Genomic DNA, 17,776 nt, shown 5'->3' with positions numbered 1-17,776 from the left:
TTTGTTTTTGTTTTTTTTTAAACCTCATGCCAACTCTTTCAAGTTCTTGCCTATGCCAGTGTAACCAAGCATGCTTTGCATTCTCATGGCTCCAAGTTAATCCTCCAACTGATAATTTTGTAGCAATGAAATATGCAAAGCAGCGTGTGTTCTATGGATGTTATACAGCCTAATTCCATTGCCCCTGTCAATCTGAATGACAATTACTTTGCTTTTCACCATTTTAAAGAAATAACAAGACCTGGACTGCCCACTAACTCCATTTATTCCCTGTAAGGTATAATTTCTCACCTTTTACTAGATGAACAACGTATCTAAATACTCCAGTTGTGCAATCAGCAACTGGAAAGATGGCCAAGCCAAATGTAAAGCTACAAAAAAATACTGGTAATGCTGTTGAACTACTGCAAACACATGAATACACAGTGACTTCTTCAGAGTGCAGTATGCTGCTTCTGTGCAATCACACCTCAGCGGAGAAAAAGTTCAAATCCCACAGTACTCTTTAATCACAGGATCAAGGTGGGGGCTTGATGAGGGCTGAGTGCACCCCAGCATCACTTCTGGCATGTGCCAATACCATGGCATTCAGCAATAGAACTTTGTTCTACTTCATGCTAAGACATTCCTATAACAGTAGAGATCTTTACTATTTCATGATCTGTCAAAGATACGGAGTGGTACAGGGCTGCTCTGCATGCAGCTGTACGTGTATTTTGGTAATGAATCTATTAATGACAAGCCTAGTAAATACAATGAAACTCTTCTATACTATTAGATATAGTAATTCTTTGCTTTGTATACATAGTCCTCCAAAAAAAAGCTTACATGTCACCCGTCTTTCTGATTTTCCATTACAAACAGACGCTCCAGTTCCAGAAATAATGAACACAGGAGCTCTCTAACAAGTTACATGCCACCAATGAACATAACTGATAATGGTAGCACTGTATCAAATAAACTCATAACACTTCTGTTAAGAAATCCTAAAATCAATCTAACAAAGAGGAACAAATTACACTGTCACTGTACTCCACATTACTTCCACTCTGAATCTCCTAGTGACACAGCTTCAGGACATGTTTTATTCTGGTAAATAAATAACTTTCACACTTGTCCCCCACTACAACATCTCGTTTTTTTTCCTATTTCTAATGAAGAGTTTCTAACTTCATTCCTTGGTATCCACAACCCAGTAAAAGTAACTCATTTTATCAGCTTGCTATTTATTTCTTAACAGAAAATATCACAAAGATAGCACAAGGAATGCAAGCTTGCAATGAGCATGAGCTCAGCCAAAAGAGAAGGACAAAAGGCACTTTTTTGGGGGGTCAGGTTGACAAACCATCAAGAATGTTCAAATCTATTACTGTGCATGGCATAGGGCCATCAGTGTTGTATTCTGTACCCTCTGCTGTGGCTGAACACCTGGAAGTAGGAGAAACACAAGAACAGCACTGGAAGGATCTACAAAATGACCTGCCATGCATGTTTAAAAGCCATAATTTTAATGGATGAATTAGCAGCTGACATACAAGGAACACTTGTACTCATGCAGTTACCATCATTTCTCCAAACTCCATTTTCACGCTGCTCACCTGAAAGGCTGCTGCAATCAGAACATGCAAACCTTTACCCGATGAATCAACACTGTCACTGCTATGGCTGCCATCTTCAACAGTAGTTACAGCAGTTGGTGCAGCACCACTCACACCTTAAGATATTGCAATATCTTTGGTTTTATTCCTGACCTTTATAAGTTAGAAGGGCATTAACAGCTGAACACTTCAATATTTGTTTAGTACTATCCTGAGTTCTTTGAAATCTACGTTCAAGGAGCAAAGGCACAAAGCTTGAATTTGTTTCTTGAATTAAACAAATATTGAATTAAACAAATAGATGCTCCTGCATTTATTTCTCCACCCTTCCTTTAAAATCAGGTTGCACCCTAATAGTATAATATTGCACAATGAGAGCAGAAAAACAGTTTCAGTGTAGGAAAACAAACCATGAGAAGTTGCATATTACTCTCAGTAGGATAAAGGACTCCAAACCCACCAAACCCAGCAAAAGAATGACAAGGACAGCTCATGGATGCACGCTGAAGGGCAGTAAGCAGAGGTAGGTGCATCCCTGGCTCTAATTGCAGCTTGGGCACAGTTACACATGAAACGTACATAGCAATGAGCAGCTCCTGCTCCCAGCCCAGCTGCACAGCAAGAAAACGTTGCTTCAATCTGCAGTTGTCCTTGCTCCTTCTGCACACCAGGTCTTTGCAAAGAAAAGCTGTTGGGATAACTGCCAGAGAAAGCAAGCTACGACAGCAAGGAAAAAGCTGTAGGCAATATATAAGAGCAAGCCTACCATAAGGAAAACAGTGAATCAGTTCTGTAGAAAGAAAACTCACATTATATTTTTAGAAAAAGCAAATTCTCACTGAGCGATATGCACTACCTACTTCTACAACATTTTCACCACAGATTTAGACCGCATCTGAGGCTGACATGAATCAGGGAAGCAAAGCAGTCCGTGCCGTTCTACAAGCACCATCACCAGAATATGAAACCACCCAGAATGGCTCCGACAGAACCTCACTAACCAGTCAGGCTCAAGAGAATCTACTTCAGCTATTCTAGAGATACAGTTTTTAATAAACTTTGAGACAAAAGCATAGAAATCGAGCCATTCCCAGTATTTATTTTTTAAAAACAGGAAGTATGTGCCAAACAATGCCATTTGGACTCCAACACATCTCACCATCACCCTGACATGATGCACACAGCATGGCACAAGCACACGATGTCAGCAGACACCAACAAAAGCACTGGGAACACTCAGGCAATGAAAGCTGCCATTGCCATACTGAGTGCCAATGGAACCAAGCAGAACGGGGGATGTGGAAGTAAGGGTAATCCCAACATCTCTGAGCATTTTTGTATTACATAAAGCCAAGCTGGGACCAAAGACCAGCACTAAATCAGGTCCCACAAAGTCAGTAAAGGACTGAGCAACTGCTTAGGCCTCATTTTCCAAGTCGCATACATAGACCAAAAACATTCTCCACAAAATTATTTCTTCAACAACTAAAAACTATCCAAGCTCTCAAGCTGTTTGTTGAATAATTACAGCCCACTGGTTGAAGCAAACATGCTTTCCACAGAAACAAAGCAATATTTGGCTCAGTCATTGCGGTAAAGCTTTTGTTCCTCGCAGTACGCAGCCACCCCAGGAGCCTTAGTGCCACATCCACGTTTATCTATTTGACCAAGGGTTTGCATTCATTGAGCCATTGATAGCTGAAATTCACAGACACTGTTTAACAATGCTAAATTACAAGTGGCTCTCTAATGACATTTTGCCCAAGTTGGTCTTAGCGCATTGGTTCCCACCATTAAAAAACAGAAAGCAAAGCACATACACACGCTTTGTAGTTTTTCTAAAGAACTATTTTATGTCCTTGATCAAAACTGCAGAATTCAGTGACTCAGAGGCTTCATATTTTATGCTGCACTGACACATCCTGCCCCTGCCCTTCACGTTTGGTCTGAAGAATCAGAAATGTAAGCCCTAATTCTGTCTGCACAGCTCAATGCTTACTGCACATTACAGGAAACACTGAAATTATTCTGCATGCACCATTCTGCCCAATGTCATTAAATTTAGTTTTCATATACACAGAAATCAGTAAATTAGCAGAATGGTCCCATAGAATGACAGTAAAGCTACTGGACTAAAACCCATTCGTATTTGCAATGGCACCTGCACATTTAAGCTATGGTGATAAAAATATATATATATATTCCACCGTATCCCTGCAACAATTCCCATCCTTGTTCTCTGTCACAGATTGGTTGTTCTCCTGTATGCTACAGAGGATAAATCTGAGTGCTTCGAGGCCAGCAAATTAATACCCAATACTCCAACATCATGACTTGCTAATTAACCCTTGCTCTTTCTGCCTAGGACCTTCTATCACTCCTCTTGCTGTCACTTCTCACAGCTGTTTAGTATTCCCTGACTACGTTTCCCCTGGGAAGACTGGAGCTTTGTGTTTGGTTGGCTTGGTGTTTTGTTTGTTTCGTTTTAAGGTTGGAATTGTAAATTGTTTTCCCCCCACATTATTTAAGAGTTTAAATGTAAGCACAGATAACAGCTGTGGGGTACTTGTCAATTCCAGGATAAAGGATAGAAACTCATTTTCACAGCTTATATTGCAACAGTCTCAGTCACTGCTGGACTAAACATTACAGCCACGCTATGAACATGCACTTCCATTTTAGTGCTCTAACCACACATGAACCCCACTAATCTCAATCAGAACTCTGTTATTTTAAGACTCCACTATTCCCCATGTGCTCTCTACAGAAACACACAGCTACCCCCATCCACACTCAACAGAAACTACTGCACAACGCTGCAGCAAACATAAAGCAACTGCGCAGCAAGGTTTTCCCCACAATAATAAAATCAGGGCAAAAACAACATAGTGGTAGATGTGGTATTCTGGCTGAACAGGTCAAATAATATATTTCAGATAATACAGTGGAAGTGATTCAGCACAGCACGATGCCGTTATTGCAAGATTACATGGAAGGAGAAGGCAACTGGGAACATTTAAGTCATGGAATCACCTCTGAAGATCTGTCCAGAAAAACATCAGTAGCATTAAGACACCTCATGACAACCACTTTCTCTCTTGTTTTGCCAGTTTATTGTTACGATGAAGTTTTACATTTCAAACTTGGAATTAACTTATTGAAATACCCATTTTAAAAGCAAAAATAAGATTAAGAGAAGTCTACGTACTGGGATTAAAAGTAGCCTTCTATTTACAGAACAAACCTCTTCCAAACCCTACCTCCTCTCTTCAACTGTAGGCATGCACTGCTGGATCATTTCTAAGCAGTATTTGGGTTGACTGACATAACAGTCAGGAAACAATTGCTTGGAGTGGAAATCTTGCCAAAGGTGAGTGAATCTTTGCTTTGGTGTGAATGGAGCACTGTCTGTCAAACACAGGCGAGAGCCCAGCAGAAGGGTTTGCTACAGATGCCCAAGTGAGGCAGTAGACACACAATGTGGTCACAAAAGCCACCCGGACTCTGAATTACGCACACACACACACACACACACACACCTTGCCCTGTTTAAGCATATCATTGCACAGCACAAATTCAAAGAGCTCACTGCAGAGCAAATCAGAGATTCAGGAAAAAACAACACAAAAAGCATTAACCTACATAAGCAGCTAAAACCAACACTGATTGCTCCGGAGCATTAAGAACTCATTCTACTTTTCTACACACAGACTTCCATTACTTGCACCACATATCCAGTCGGACACATTTCAAAACCAGACCACTCTGGATGGAAATACTGTGCAACAACCCTTCTGACAAGGATATCTTCGTGCCACTGCATTTGTTTACTTCTCCTACCATCAGTCATTGATGAAAATGCATCCAAAGAACAGCTTCCATTTAAAAATATCAAAACACTGCTCAACAGAAAAGGATAGATGGCACTAAATTTAGACATTATTTCACATGGAGATTCTTCTAATTCAATTTCACTTATTTTTAAATACGGCACGTCGGGGACAAAGAACACTCAAATCAACATTTAGCTTTCCAGAAAATGTTTTGACTCAAAATAGGATTACAGAGGTTCTCATTATCCTTATTTCTACTATTGAATTATTTCTTACTATTTTTGCCACTGAAACGTTGCTATTGAATTAGTAGGTGCGTATCACAGTACTCTGATCTCCAGGTTTCTTCCATTCCTGTAAGAGCAAGACGTGCACAAGCCTCAATGACGTTCCCACTGTGAATAAGAACATTCTCCATAAGTCCCTCACGTACAAAATGACATTAGGGGATGACATTGTGAGCAATAGCATCTTGTGAGCGTATTTCATTACGCCTTAAAGCTGCTATACATAACCACACTGACCTGCCGTCCTCTGATTTAGAGCTTTCAGTCTTAACTTCTGCTTACTTCAATCTACATTTTGTTGTTGCTTTTTGTCTGCTTTTAAATTGCCTGTTTTTAAAACATGGCCATCAATAAATACCTACAATTCTGAGAAATCCTACATTTAGCATCATTCACTACTTCCTTCCCCCCGATTTACTCGCTGGAACTGCTCGCCTGCCTCCACCAACACCAAGCTACCTGTGCCCATCCCTGCACAGCCAACACAACAGCAAACACAAACACTTCCACCAGCACAGCATACACTTGCTATAAGAGCTTTGGCACTTATTTCAACCGAGGGCATTCTAAGCCCTGGAGAAGAAAATGCAAAAGGACTCCACGAAAGCACACACCTGCAAGTATATCTGCACACTGTGAATATTCACACCAAATCACAAGTTGCATTATACCCATGTATGCCGGTCACATGCCAGCAGTCCATTTCTGATATGGACTCTCCCTATGAAACGTTCCTGGATCTCTTGGTGGACTTGGGGCAATCTCAAGCTATTTGCGACTAGTCCCACCAGGAGACAGGTTGCCCATGCTTCTCTTCAGAGGGACCCTTCTCCCTCTGAGTAACATGAGGGCTTTCTGGAAAGGTCTCTAAAACTGTCACTATACTTGTAGCTATGGGAAACCAACAACCAAGCAGCGGTGAATCGTTGCTTCTCCTTCCGCTGCCTGAAAAGCAGTACCAGCCCCAGTGCAAAAAGCACATTTCCCCATACCAGAACCACGTACTTGCCTACAAATCCATTAGCTCAACTTCAGCAGGTCCCTTATTTCATATACTACCTGGACACAAGTTTCCTGCAGCAGAGGACTCTCGCAGGTAAGCTCTTTGCACGCATTCTGCAGTTTGGGAACAAACTTTTAAAGCAGAAACTGCAGTCAGACTTATCCAGCTGCACAGCCCGCAGGACAATTAACTGTTTTACAGAGGTACTTTGTACATAGATGCCTGCTTCATCTGAGCACTTAACGTGCTCAAGAGCCACAGCTCAACATTCCAGTACAGGGAAACTAAGGCAGAGTTCAGGTATCAGGTACACAGACCTCATAAAAATCCGCGAGTCCCGACAATGGGTTTATTCTCTAGATAAGTTACTTATAAATCAGAACTAGAATGAAGCTTCTCAAGCCAAGGCCAACTTTAATTCAAGAAAAAACCTGAAGAATTGGAATTTCAGTAAGGATGACAAAACCCAAGCCTTTAAGGTCTCTCTCCTTCACATTACAAAAAATCACACTACAAACCCGTAACATTAAGTTGCCAAATATTAAAGGGACTAAAGTTCCAGTTTAGGTTTGTATATTCTGGATCCAAATTATCAAACGTGGATGTGTTCATCTGTACATTCAGTAGTTTTACGGTCATATTTTACATCAATAGATGCACTGTTTTACATGTCACTTCTGAACATGTACTTGAAAGAAGCCCTTTGCCAGCACGCAGAGCATTACTTGGGGGGAGAAATCCTACAGCCGTGAAGGTGAAAAAATGTACCACAAAGCACTTAGCAAATTTAGCATCTTCTCTGCAACAAAAAGCATGATTCCAACACTGATGTTACCGATCAGTCTAAATCACAAGGTTGGCTGTGCCAGTCCACACCTCAATCTAATCAAATAGATGCCATTTTGTAACATTTCTCTTTTGTTTTTCCCCCTTATGAAGCACATGAATAACTTGGATGCTACATTTGAGAGTCCTGCTGATGTGAATAAATATCTCCATAAGCATTTGGACACACGGAGTCATTACAAAAATGATTAAGGCTGCTGCTCACATATTTCTCATGCTCCAGATAAGCTCAGCATCATATAGTTACGTCTGATCACTAAACCTGTTCCCATACTTTCAACACATTGAGGTAATCAGCTACACGATCCCCATCATAAAAGCTGAAGCACGCACAGAGCTAGATTAACAACTTAAAGGCAACATACAAAAGGGTTCTGTTCGAGCAGCAGACAGATCAGACCTGGCTATTTCTGATGTTGCTTACATTTAGCAAGTTCTGTAGTTTTAAAAACACATCAGACAACACCAAAGATGTTACTAGCATGAAATGACTTTCAAAGCCTCACAACTCTTTGGGTATTTTGCATTTAGTCATTAAAAAACACCTATGGTAAGCAACGATTTATTGGCAATAGCTTATTTTCTGGCAGCCTTAAGCGCATTGGATGTACTCTGTGACATAAATGCTTTAAGCCTTCCCGTGAAAATTCATCCTAAGACAGAAACATTCCCTGCTCAGGGAGTTGGAAAACCCATTTCTTATAGCACATCCCTACAGCAGCTGCAGCAAAGAAATAAAAGCTGGGAAGCACTAATCCAGTAGCTATCAGGCTGCAATACTATCAGAAAGTCGGTTTTCATAGGGATTTCCCAAATGCAGAAGTCACCTACACAGTTACTTCTGCATCTTGAAACAACTCATGATGAGAGAGCTGCTTCCTTAAAGGCACAAGCAGTTTTTCTTCCCGAGGTTCAGCTTTATTTCACAGAAGGCAACAAAGCCACCTGTATATTCTAACGCAGAACTTGCAGCAGCAAAAGGTGAACAAAAGCTCCGCCAAGATTTGGCAAGGCAAACAAAGCACGCTGCTCTCATGGCCACTGAAATACTCCTTTAGGTAAAGCCACTTTACAGGGACAAACTGAGAAAGTGCACAAGCATTGAGATACCAATGATTTCTATTTCTCTTTTAAGCATTTGTTTTAGTTTTTCAAAATTATTGAAGGCATTCAATCTGTATTAAGGCTACAGCTTGCAAGCATAAAAGACCAAAGCAAGATGATTTCTTGCTTAGAGGAACACGAACAGAAGTGCACTACAACGGAGCAGGTGATTCCACATTCAGTCTTTAATCAGGAGGAAATGTTAGCATATATACCACAAATTAAGCCTGCCTCACACCTTAAACTTCTCCATTCAGCTCTACAAATTAACATGAACTTTTCAAAAAAAAAAAAAACATTTACGATATTACAAATATTGGCTCGATCTGCACAATTTCTCTACGTTTCGACAAAGAGGGAAAGACTCGACACGACATCCATGATAAAAATCTCAGGGTACAAAACAAGGTAAAATTCTGGGTGCCAATGTCATTCAATACATAACAAGGTATTTTGCCACAGGGTAGTCTCACGAAAGAATTCCCACCTTAATATCCTCATTTCTCTCACTTACATGTATGCTGGAGAAAGTGGCGATGACCTGGATGTTTTAAGCACAGGAACTGGGAATTTCCAGATAGCAGGAGAGCTCGTTTTCCATTTCAATGGCATGTTGTCACCACGGTACTACAATAACAGTAAACAGCGTTTCCATAACAGACTACCAACTAGGACTTCCATTCCACACACTACTGACACAGCAGTGGCTGCTGCTAAGAACAAGGAAATGATTCTGCCAATGCCCTCAAACCGATGCTTCCAATCTGTAAGACGGGGCTGCAAGGCATCTCCTTTTAAATCCTGCTGTCCCCTAAAGCAATACGATGATTCTATCGTTCTAACTCAACAATAGTGCCACCTCGTTAGGGAAGCGCTGACTGCAGTATATGGATAAAAAAAGAAAGACTGCACCGTGCACACCAGCACAATGCAGCCTTATTTAATAAAAGCAACTAATTCTTTTAAAGAACTATTCCTGATGCTATTGTTCTACCTTAACAGGGACACTGCAGCACTGCACTGTATTCTCTCCCTATTAACCTCATTTCTGACCAATGAAAGCAGAAAAATGGGTTTCATATAAAAATGAAACAACGTACCTACTCAGAATACACTTGTCATCCTCTGAACATTCTTCTTTTGAGCTGCAACAATACAAATGGGATATAAATCTCAGCATAGCCTTAGGCCACGGCTAATAGAGATCAGTGACTAAATTCAGCAGCCTGTTTTCCTCCTGTGCAAGCTCTGACCAAACAATACAAGAAAGCCATTATGGAAAAAGCCCATTGCAGAAATCAGTCCTTCTAATCCATAGCTAGGAAGACAAAATAAAGCATAAATTGCTGCAGGTTTCTGCACGCTCTTCTAATAGCTTCTGCTTCAGGACGCTCTCATTTTCCTATTCTCATTTCCAGGGAGGATGAGCAAAATCTCATGCATTTTACAACACGCTACGGGAACAGAAATATCACTCTGCTTTCCGCAGCACAGAAGCAGAGCGGCGTGCTGTTAATAGCAGTCCTCGGAGGGACGCTATCAACAATCTAATCCTGAACGTCCCCCGGCCCCCCCAGCCCCGCAGCTCACGCATTGCCTGGAGAAGTGGGGAGGCAGCCAGGCACGCAGGTGTCCATCAGGGACCACTCTGCAACTCCGTGACCTGCCGGGGGCTGACGACAGCGGGGAGTTTAGAAGGCGAGCTATTAAAAATGGACTGGAGAATTTAATAGCGCGTTGTGCCATAACCCGATTGGGTTTCTAGGAAGAAAAAGGGAAAGCTTTGACCATATTGATTACCTCCCTTAAGGAAAAAAAAATATATCAGATCCCGCTTACGGCCACTGTAGACAGTATCAGCGCTATTGGAGACACTTATTCTACAGATTTCAGAACAGTCTTTGTGCAGTGTGACAATGTTTCTGTTCATCAGGACAGCTTAATCCCATCACAAAAAAGCCAACACCCTGCCGCACCGCTCAGCAATAAAGAACAGAACAAAGAGCAGGATTCCTATTAATTTTTAAAGCAATTTAATAGCGCTTAATAACACTCTGATGAGTTTTTCCAGAGGTGAAACCCACATTGTTAAGTTTGAGGGATGAAGTCACCGTGCAATAATTGCTGCTTCTGATGGTTATTATTGAAAGTGTTTCCCAAAAATAGTTTTGTGCATTTAAAACTGTTACCATAGCCACAAGCACTGAACTAAAATAATCCAGGAAGATCACATCCCAGGATGAATTCAAGGCTAGATCCACTTACTGAGCAAACCCAGTTCTCTGGGATTCATAATTACGTATTAGCAGCATTAAGACAGGAGCTGCTACTCAAGGAGTGCAGCGCGGACATGAGTTAGGACAGATTATTCATATGCTATGAATAATAAGAAACAGCAGTCCCACAAACAGCAAGTATGCATTTTCAGCATCAAGGAGCCCTACGCTTCCAGTAGAACGTATGCATCCACATGTCAACACCCACACTTGTGCACCCACAAATTGCACAAATGCCCACATGTGTAGCAGACTGCTAGATCGTCCTGTCCTGCACTGCTACACTGAAGGCCTAAAGCTTCATTTGAAAGACATCAGATAGCAGGTCCTGTAACCATACAGAAAACCCCAGGATTTTGAATGTGTATGTGAATTTCCTTTTTACATTTACCATCACATACAAACTCCTTTATAACAAGCAAATGATGCTGTTTTCTTTCTTCATTTTGAGCTAGTGCCATCACCTATTAGTCATCTGAAGTCTGCACCCCCCTGCTCTACCCAACCCAAGGAGTTCATTACAGGTTGCACTGAGAAGCGGTGGTGCCCCATCCCTGCAGACACCCAAGGTCATGGGCTCAGAACATTGATGGAGCTGTGGGTGTCCCTGCTCAGTGCAGGAGTTGAACCGGATGGACTTCAAGGGTTCCTTCCAACTCAATTCAATTTATGATTTCGTTTATCAACTGCAGCACTGCTAATATGTGAGAATGACACAAGACCAACCCATGCACCACCTTTTCAGAAGTAGCTGTGTTAATACTATCTGTATCTGTTTTTGATGAAGAAAAAGTCCACTTTAGCAGTACAGTCATTGCCACACATTGATTAGCACCAAGTCAACCAGCACACATCCAGAAAGCAGATGTGCTCCTCAATCCCAAGGTCAACAAGATCACTGTTCATAGAGTGCAACATTTGTGCTCAATACCTCCTCTCCTTTGTATGCTTCTGCCCGTGTTTGTATTTCAATGTAGTTGACAAGCAATCTAATTTAAACCCTTACAGTGGGGAAAAAAAAAAAAGAAATCGATAACAGTAAAGTTAACATTTTTAGAAGTGTATAAAAACCTGAGCACCACCCGACTTAATCTGCTCCCAACACTGCGCACTACTGATCAGTCAGTGCACAAAAAGCACAGATCTGAAGGAAGCAGCAGTACGAGGTACTCCAAATGCCTTTCACTTTCAAAAGGAACCACATGAGAAACAAATCCCCTACGAGCGCATCATCATAAATCAAATGTCTTCCCAATGGTCCCAAATCAGTTAAGTATTCCCTGATAAAATACTACCTACTAACAAGTCCTAGCAGAAGATCTCAGCATACTGTTCTGAACCCTGAAAACACCACATTTTCTGTTCTCACATTACATTGCTTCTCCTTTCATCCCCAAACTCAACAGTCCTGATGGCCAAAAGCAGCATTACAGCACCATGGAGATTCCCACTTGCTGCAGAAGGGGTTATTCCTGGGTGAGTGCTAAGAAAACACCACATTAGAGCAGCAAACCAGAGCTCTGCTTTGCTTCAGCATTTAAATGAATTTTAAAGTTAAGGAGTCAGAAAACTGCACAGAGTGAGCAGCTCCTTGGGACCATTTCCTCATTTAAGGGGTGTGACTTCAAGCAAGTTTGCTTTTAAGTTTAATATTAGATTCTTTCAAACTTGAAGTTATATTCCACTTATTATCCAAGTGTCTTGTTGATCTTTTATGTTGTACACAAAAGACAAGAAAGAAACCTTCGCTTTTTAAGCAATTATTTCCATGCTGCTCTTTCCAAACCCACACTGCACAGACAGACAGGGGAGGAAGCAGAGTGGCACAGCATCAAGCATGGCTGCTGGAAACTCCTCCAAGTAAATCAACAGGTGGCACAAGAAGGAAAAAAGAGCACAGCCCAAGTCCCAAGGAGCCAATTCACAGTCTTGAGCTGTTGACATGGTGGGAATTGATTGAGGCCATACAGCAAACCTTGCAAGCAACACTTACACGAGTGCTGATCATTGTTGGGCTACTCCCCATCATAGGAACTGTTCCCTCTGTGATTCTTTCCCTTCTCATTCCATCCTCCTCTTTCCCTTGTGTTCCTAAGACACCAAGCTATTCCCATGTTAACACATGCACACGGTTGCTACAATTGCCTTTGCTCCCTTTGGCAAAATGCACCATATTATAAACTACAAATTCTCTTCTAGCACAGCACGCTCACATTCCTGGGGTAGGTGCATTTCCCACACAACTTTTAAACCACCTTTGAATTCCCTATCAGACTTCCCTCCCTTTGTGGTTTTTCAAAGAAGAAAGAGTCATATACAGAATGATGTGACCAAACACAGCAGCACTGTTAATACACACTCAGTTGAGAATATTTGAATCTTGGAACGCCATGTGACTCCTATAGAAAACCAAGCAGCTTTAGCTTAACTTCCTCCTAGATGAAAATTCAGTGGCACATCAGCTTTAAGACAAACTTATGTTTTCATTCTTTAAAGTGTACAAAAAGAAAAGCTAAAAGCATTTGCTCAGCCAAATCATTTGCTGTAGGTTACGTGATTCACTGCTCCGCTCCTGCCAGCTGCTTACATCCCTCCTTTCATTCATCTGCTGTGCATCTGAGAGCTGAAGCCACTAGGTGGAAATAGGGCTCTGCTGTACAGGAGCTTTTTCAGTCTTGCAAACCCTTTCTGGCAGGACCTGAGAAATCATCACCAACTCTCAGAACCCTGTGTTCATTTTAACCATATAGAACATTCAAAGCTACAGTAAGTGGGCAATGCACATCTCCCACTTACATTTAGAAACGTGGACAGGAAGGCTGAAATATTCCATTGCATTGCAAATTATGTTTGCTAACATTTGACTACTTTTTACTGGCAGTGCTTAAGATAAACCTCCAGATTCAGCGACAGCCAAAAAAGAGGTTCTAATGCTGATGCTCAAAGTCTTTCAAACATCTTTGAACTTTTCATATTTCATCCCCATACTTGGTCTTGTAAAAATTAAGTGATTCAAAGTCTTTAAAAATTAGTTAACGCTTGTTTTAAATGATTTTAACCCCAGTTAAAACCCAGGACAGTTTGCTTCAGGCTAAAGGCAGAAACTCCATTTCAGATTGGAAGGAACTGCTCTGGACCTTTGTTCATCTTACAACTACCAACACATTAAACTGATGCATACTGCTGAACGAGGCCATTTTAACACAGAAGAAAACTAAAATACAACTCCAGAGCTCAAACAAGATATCCACAGTGACTTATTTAAGTTACAGCATCTCCTGCAAGCAATCGCACCATAGAAGATATACACAGCCTCTAAAATGAAAATGAGTTACCTTACAAAATATCACAGAAAACACTTCATTTTAATTCTCTAGCTTTATTCTCAAGACGACTGCTCAAGAAGGACCAAGAAATGGTAATTCAGTTTCAGGTAAGTTTTGTGATGGTGCAGAGTCCTCAGAAATAGCAAATACAATGCTAAGCGTGCTTTCCTGGCCATGAAAGTTGCTTTTTTTCCACAGCACTTCTAGAAGTGCTGCACGGATTTTTTTTAAGAGGGCTCTGCTCTAAAAACAGAGGTAAGATTTGTAGTGGAAATCACTTCCAAGAGTCAAAGACGTGATTTCAACTCGGTGTCCAGCTACAGGTCACAGCAAGGCAAAAATCAAAAATCTTCAGCTTCAGTTGGGCAAGCTACATAAAACCATTAGGAAAATAAGTGTTAAATCCTTTTAGTAGGAGTTAAAACCAAACAGTTAATGGAGGTTTCCAAGTTTCGCTCTGAGCCCATGTATTCTGCTGACAACACACAGCTCTAATGAAACGGTTTTAAATTAGCAGTGATTTAGGGAGAGAACTGTGCCCACCTTCCCCAGGTGGTTATATTTAGTAAATCACCACAGAGATTTGGATGTACAGGCACATTAGCCAGGCTGACCCTCCTGAAAACAACTGGTCCAAAGCGAAAGGTTTTTACTGGGTCAATCTGTAGGCTACAACGAATTTATTTTGTAGCAAATTTCACACAGCTGCTAGGGTTCGTTGGCTGTGCAATTTGTTTTAGTGAAGTATGCACAAACGTTTACACACTGGATGATACAACACCAATATATTAAGCAGTTCTGTAATTAAAAGGGCTCCTTTTAAAGATCCTTGGACAGAGGACCAATCATTGACAACATACCCCACGTACCAGACAGCAAGCTGCAAGTGACATTAGTGATGTTTCTATTGATGTCTTTAAGAAATATTCTGAAATAGAAGTACACAGGCTTTTTATTTCCTTTACACAGAAGCTACTAGTCATTTTGCATTCCCTAAACCTTACTACCATTAATCAGGATGGGTTTTTGTCCTCCTGCACACATGTAAGGCAGTCCCTGTTTGGAAGGCCAGGCATGGAGAAGCAAGGATAAAGCAGACTGAGTCACTATAGAAACACACAGTAAGAGCAGTGATTAATTTCTTTAAGAGACAAAAAGATCAACTTTCTGAGCACAGCAGCTCCTGCTGTGTTTTCAGCATAGATGGATCCAGTCTGCTGACCTGCAATCCTGCACAGCAACATGGGCAGGCTGAAGGCTACATCCCAAGGCCAAACTCCCTCAGGGAAGACTGACACAGACAAAAGGTTCAGAGAAAGATGCTGATGCTACAGGTCATTAACAGTCATTATGTGTAACCTGTGAGCCAAGAAAAAAACATCAAGAAAACAGTGGGAACACTCATTCTAGGCAAGACTTGAAGCAACTCTGCCATGCTGCACATTGTTATTTCACTGCTGCTTGCTGGTTTACTTTAAGTCACAAAAGAAATGATAATTAAGAGAGTTGATCAACTATATCACCAGTCTGTCTTACGTTAGATATAAATTTTAATAAAATAACTCAAGCTTCAAAGTTCAGCTTGTTTCCATGCAAAGGCGCATGAAAGCTTACATAGCAAAAAGCTGAGAGATTTCTCACTATCATCAGCACTTTCCCCCACCAGAATGAAAAACCAACAGTTTCTCTATCATCTAGATTGTTCCATCTAAATGGAATGAGGAACTGGTGGGATCAGGACAGAAGCTGGACCAGCTGAGTCACAGACAGTACAATACAAAAAGTCCTTCATATAAGATATTTTTTCCTTCATATAAGCCATAGCTGACCAAGTATCAACTCCTCCCATTTGTTATAGGCAGGTGGAGTCCAAAAACTTCTTCTCAAAACATACATGGGGAATCCTCCCTGGGCTGTTTGTTCAGGACCCTTCCTAAGAAATTAGGTCAGCAATAACCTATATGCTACCTGTTTGAAAAGGAAAGCAAATCCAAACAACCCAGTTTGATGTTCTTCTATTCAGAAGCAAGCACAATCTTCACGGTTAAGGTGGATAAAAAACACAGGACTCCAAAAGATAAAAGACTGAGCACAAAAATGATTGCGAAGTTGCTTTAGAAATGCACTCACATTTAGTTCATCATCAAATGCCAAAGTCCCTGCTTAATATAGAAAAGAAAGTACCAATTACATTTTGCATTGGAATTGATAAGACTATAATTTAAAGCAAGCTGAACTTTTCCAAGGCAAAGTTTCAAAAGGAGCCAATTATTTATCTCAAGTTTGTTACAGTGGGCAGATGTATAAACTGTGAATTTGCTTCCAGAAACAAATCTAAAATGACAGCTTTAGGATATTCACTTAGAGTGAACAACTCTGCAGCTATAACATCCCAATACAGTGACAACATAAACATAACTGCTCAGATAATTTAGGACCAAGTCAAGGCATTCTGCATAGAAAACCATGCACAGCAAAAGCAGCAAAAAGCTGTTTTTAGAAAAATTCATAATGTTAATCTTGTTTGGATTTTAAACACTATTAAGTATTCAAACTAAATAGCTTAGTCTCCTAATCATAAATCTTCATTTCGTAACACTTTCAGGCATGCTTTATATTGCAGAGGAGTGCCTCAATGAGCTTTGGCTGTGCAGAACATCTTATCCCTAAGGAAAACTGGAGGTCAGTGCTTTCAGGAGCCTTCGCAGCAGGTGCTTTCTGACGGAAGAAGTGTCTTTTGATATATACACACACACAGCACCAAGCAACTGCATGAGCTTTGAACCAGGCCTGGCCTTTCTCTGAAGCATTAACTCAAAGCAGCTGTAATTCAGGTGTTTGTCTGCCAGAGGGAGCTGGAGCCAAGAGAAAAACACGATACAATGCAATACTTCCAAAGTTCTGGGCTAGTTTAGCACAACACGAAATCATTTCACTATTCAGACAAAGCACGTCCTGCTGTGAAACCACCACCATCCACATCTCCCTCCATCAGTACGCCCCTTCAAACTCTGAATTCCATCACCTACCTTTAGGATATATGCAACTGCTGCTCGAGATCCACAGCATAGCTACTCTAGAAATAAGCTTCTCTGACTAACAGTGCAAGCCACAAGTTAGATAACCACATCTAACACCTTATTACATCAAGTTCTTCTCACTCCATGCATGGAAACACTGTGCAAAGACCAAGTATCCAGTTTGATAGATGAAAATAAAGAAAATCCGTTTCCAGCTTGATGCTTAAATGCTTATGTGCTTTTTTCTCCCCCAAACACTTCCCACTTACTGCTTCTAGAACCCGAGAAATGCTACTGCATACAACTGAATTACCTTATCATTAATTTGTTCCTGCAAAGCAGCAGTTCACCCAAAGAACTTAAAGGCAGGAATTGGCTTCTTCTTGCCAAATAGCAGAGCAAAATGCTCTCCCATCAATGCAAGACAGGATATTTTTAGACAAGATTCAGAAACACATCTTGGGAAAGAATTCCCCTGTATGT

The 17,776-nt window shown here is 41.0% G+C and overlaps 1 protein-coding gene across 1 annotated transcript in view; it reads right to left on the bottom strand.

The window, feature by feature from the left end:
• KLHL13 (kelch like family member 13) overlaps positions 1 to 9,851 on the bottom strand; it is a gene marked incomplete at both ends in the record, with an annotated part of 30,161 nt that extends 20,310 nt beyond the window's left edge. Inside the window, 3 exon segments of the mRNA XM_079541863.1 lie at positions 9,186 to 9,288; positions 9,291 to 9,298; positions 9,772 to 9,851. Coding sequence (XP_079397989.1) covers positions 9,186 to 9,288; positions 9,291 to 9,298; positions 9,772 to 9,851 — 191 coding nt within the window.
• Positions 9,852 to 17,776: the final 7,925 nt, after the last annotated feature.

The sequence above is a fragment of the Tetrao urogallus genome (assembly GCF_951394365.1).
Source record: "Tetrao urogallus genome assembly, chromosome: 13".
In the NCBI taxonomy this organism is placed as follows: domain Eukaryota; kingdom Metazoa; phylum Chordata; class Aves; order Galliformes; family Phasianidae; genus Tetrao; species Tetrao urogallus.
This window is presented reverse-complemented; position numbering and strand designations above follow the sequence as displayed.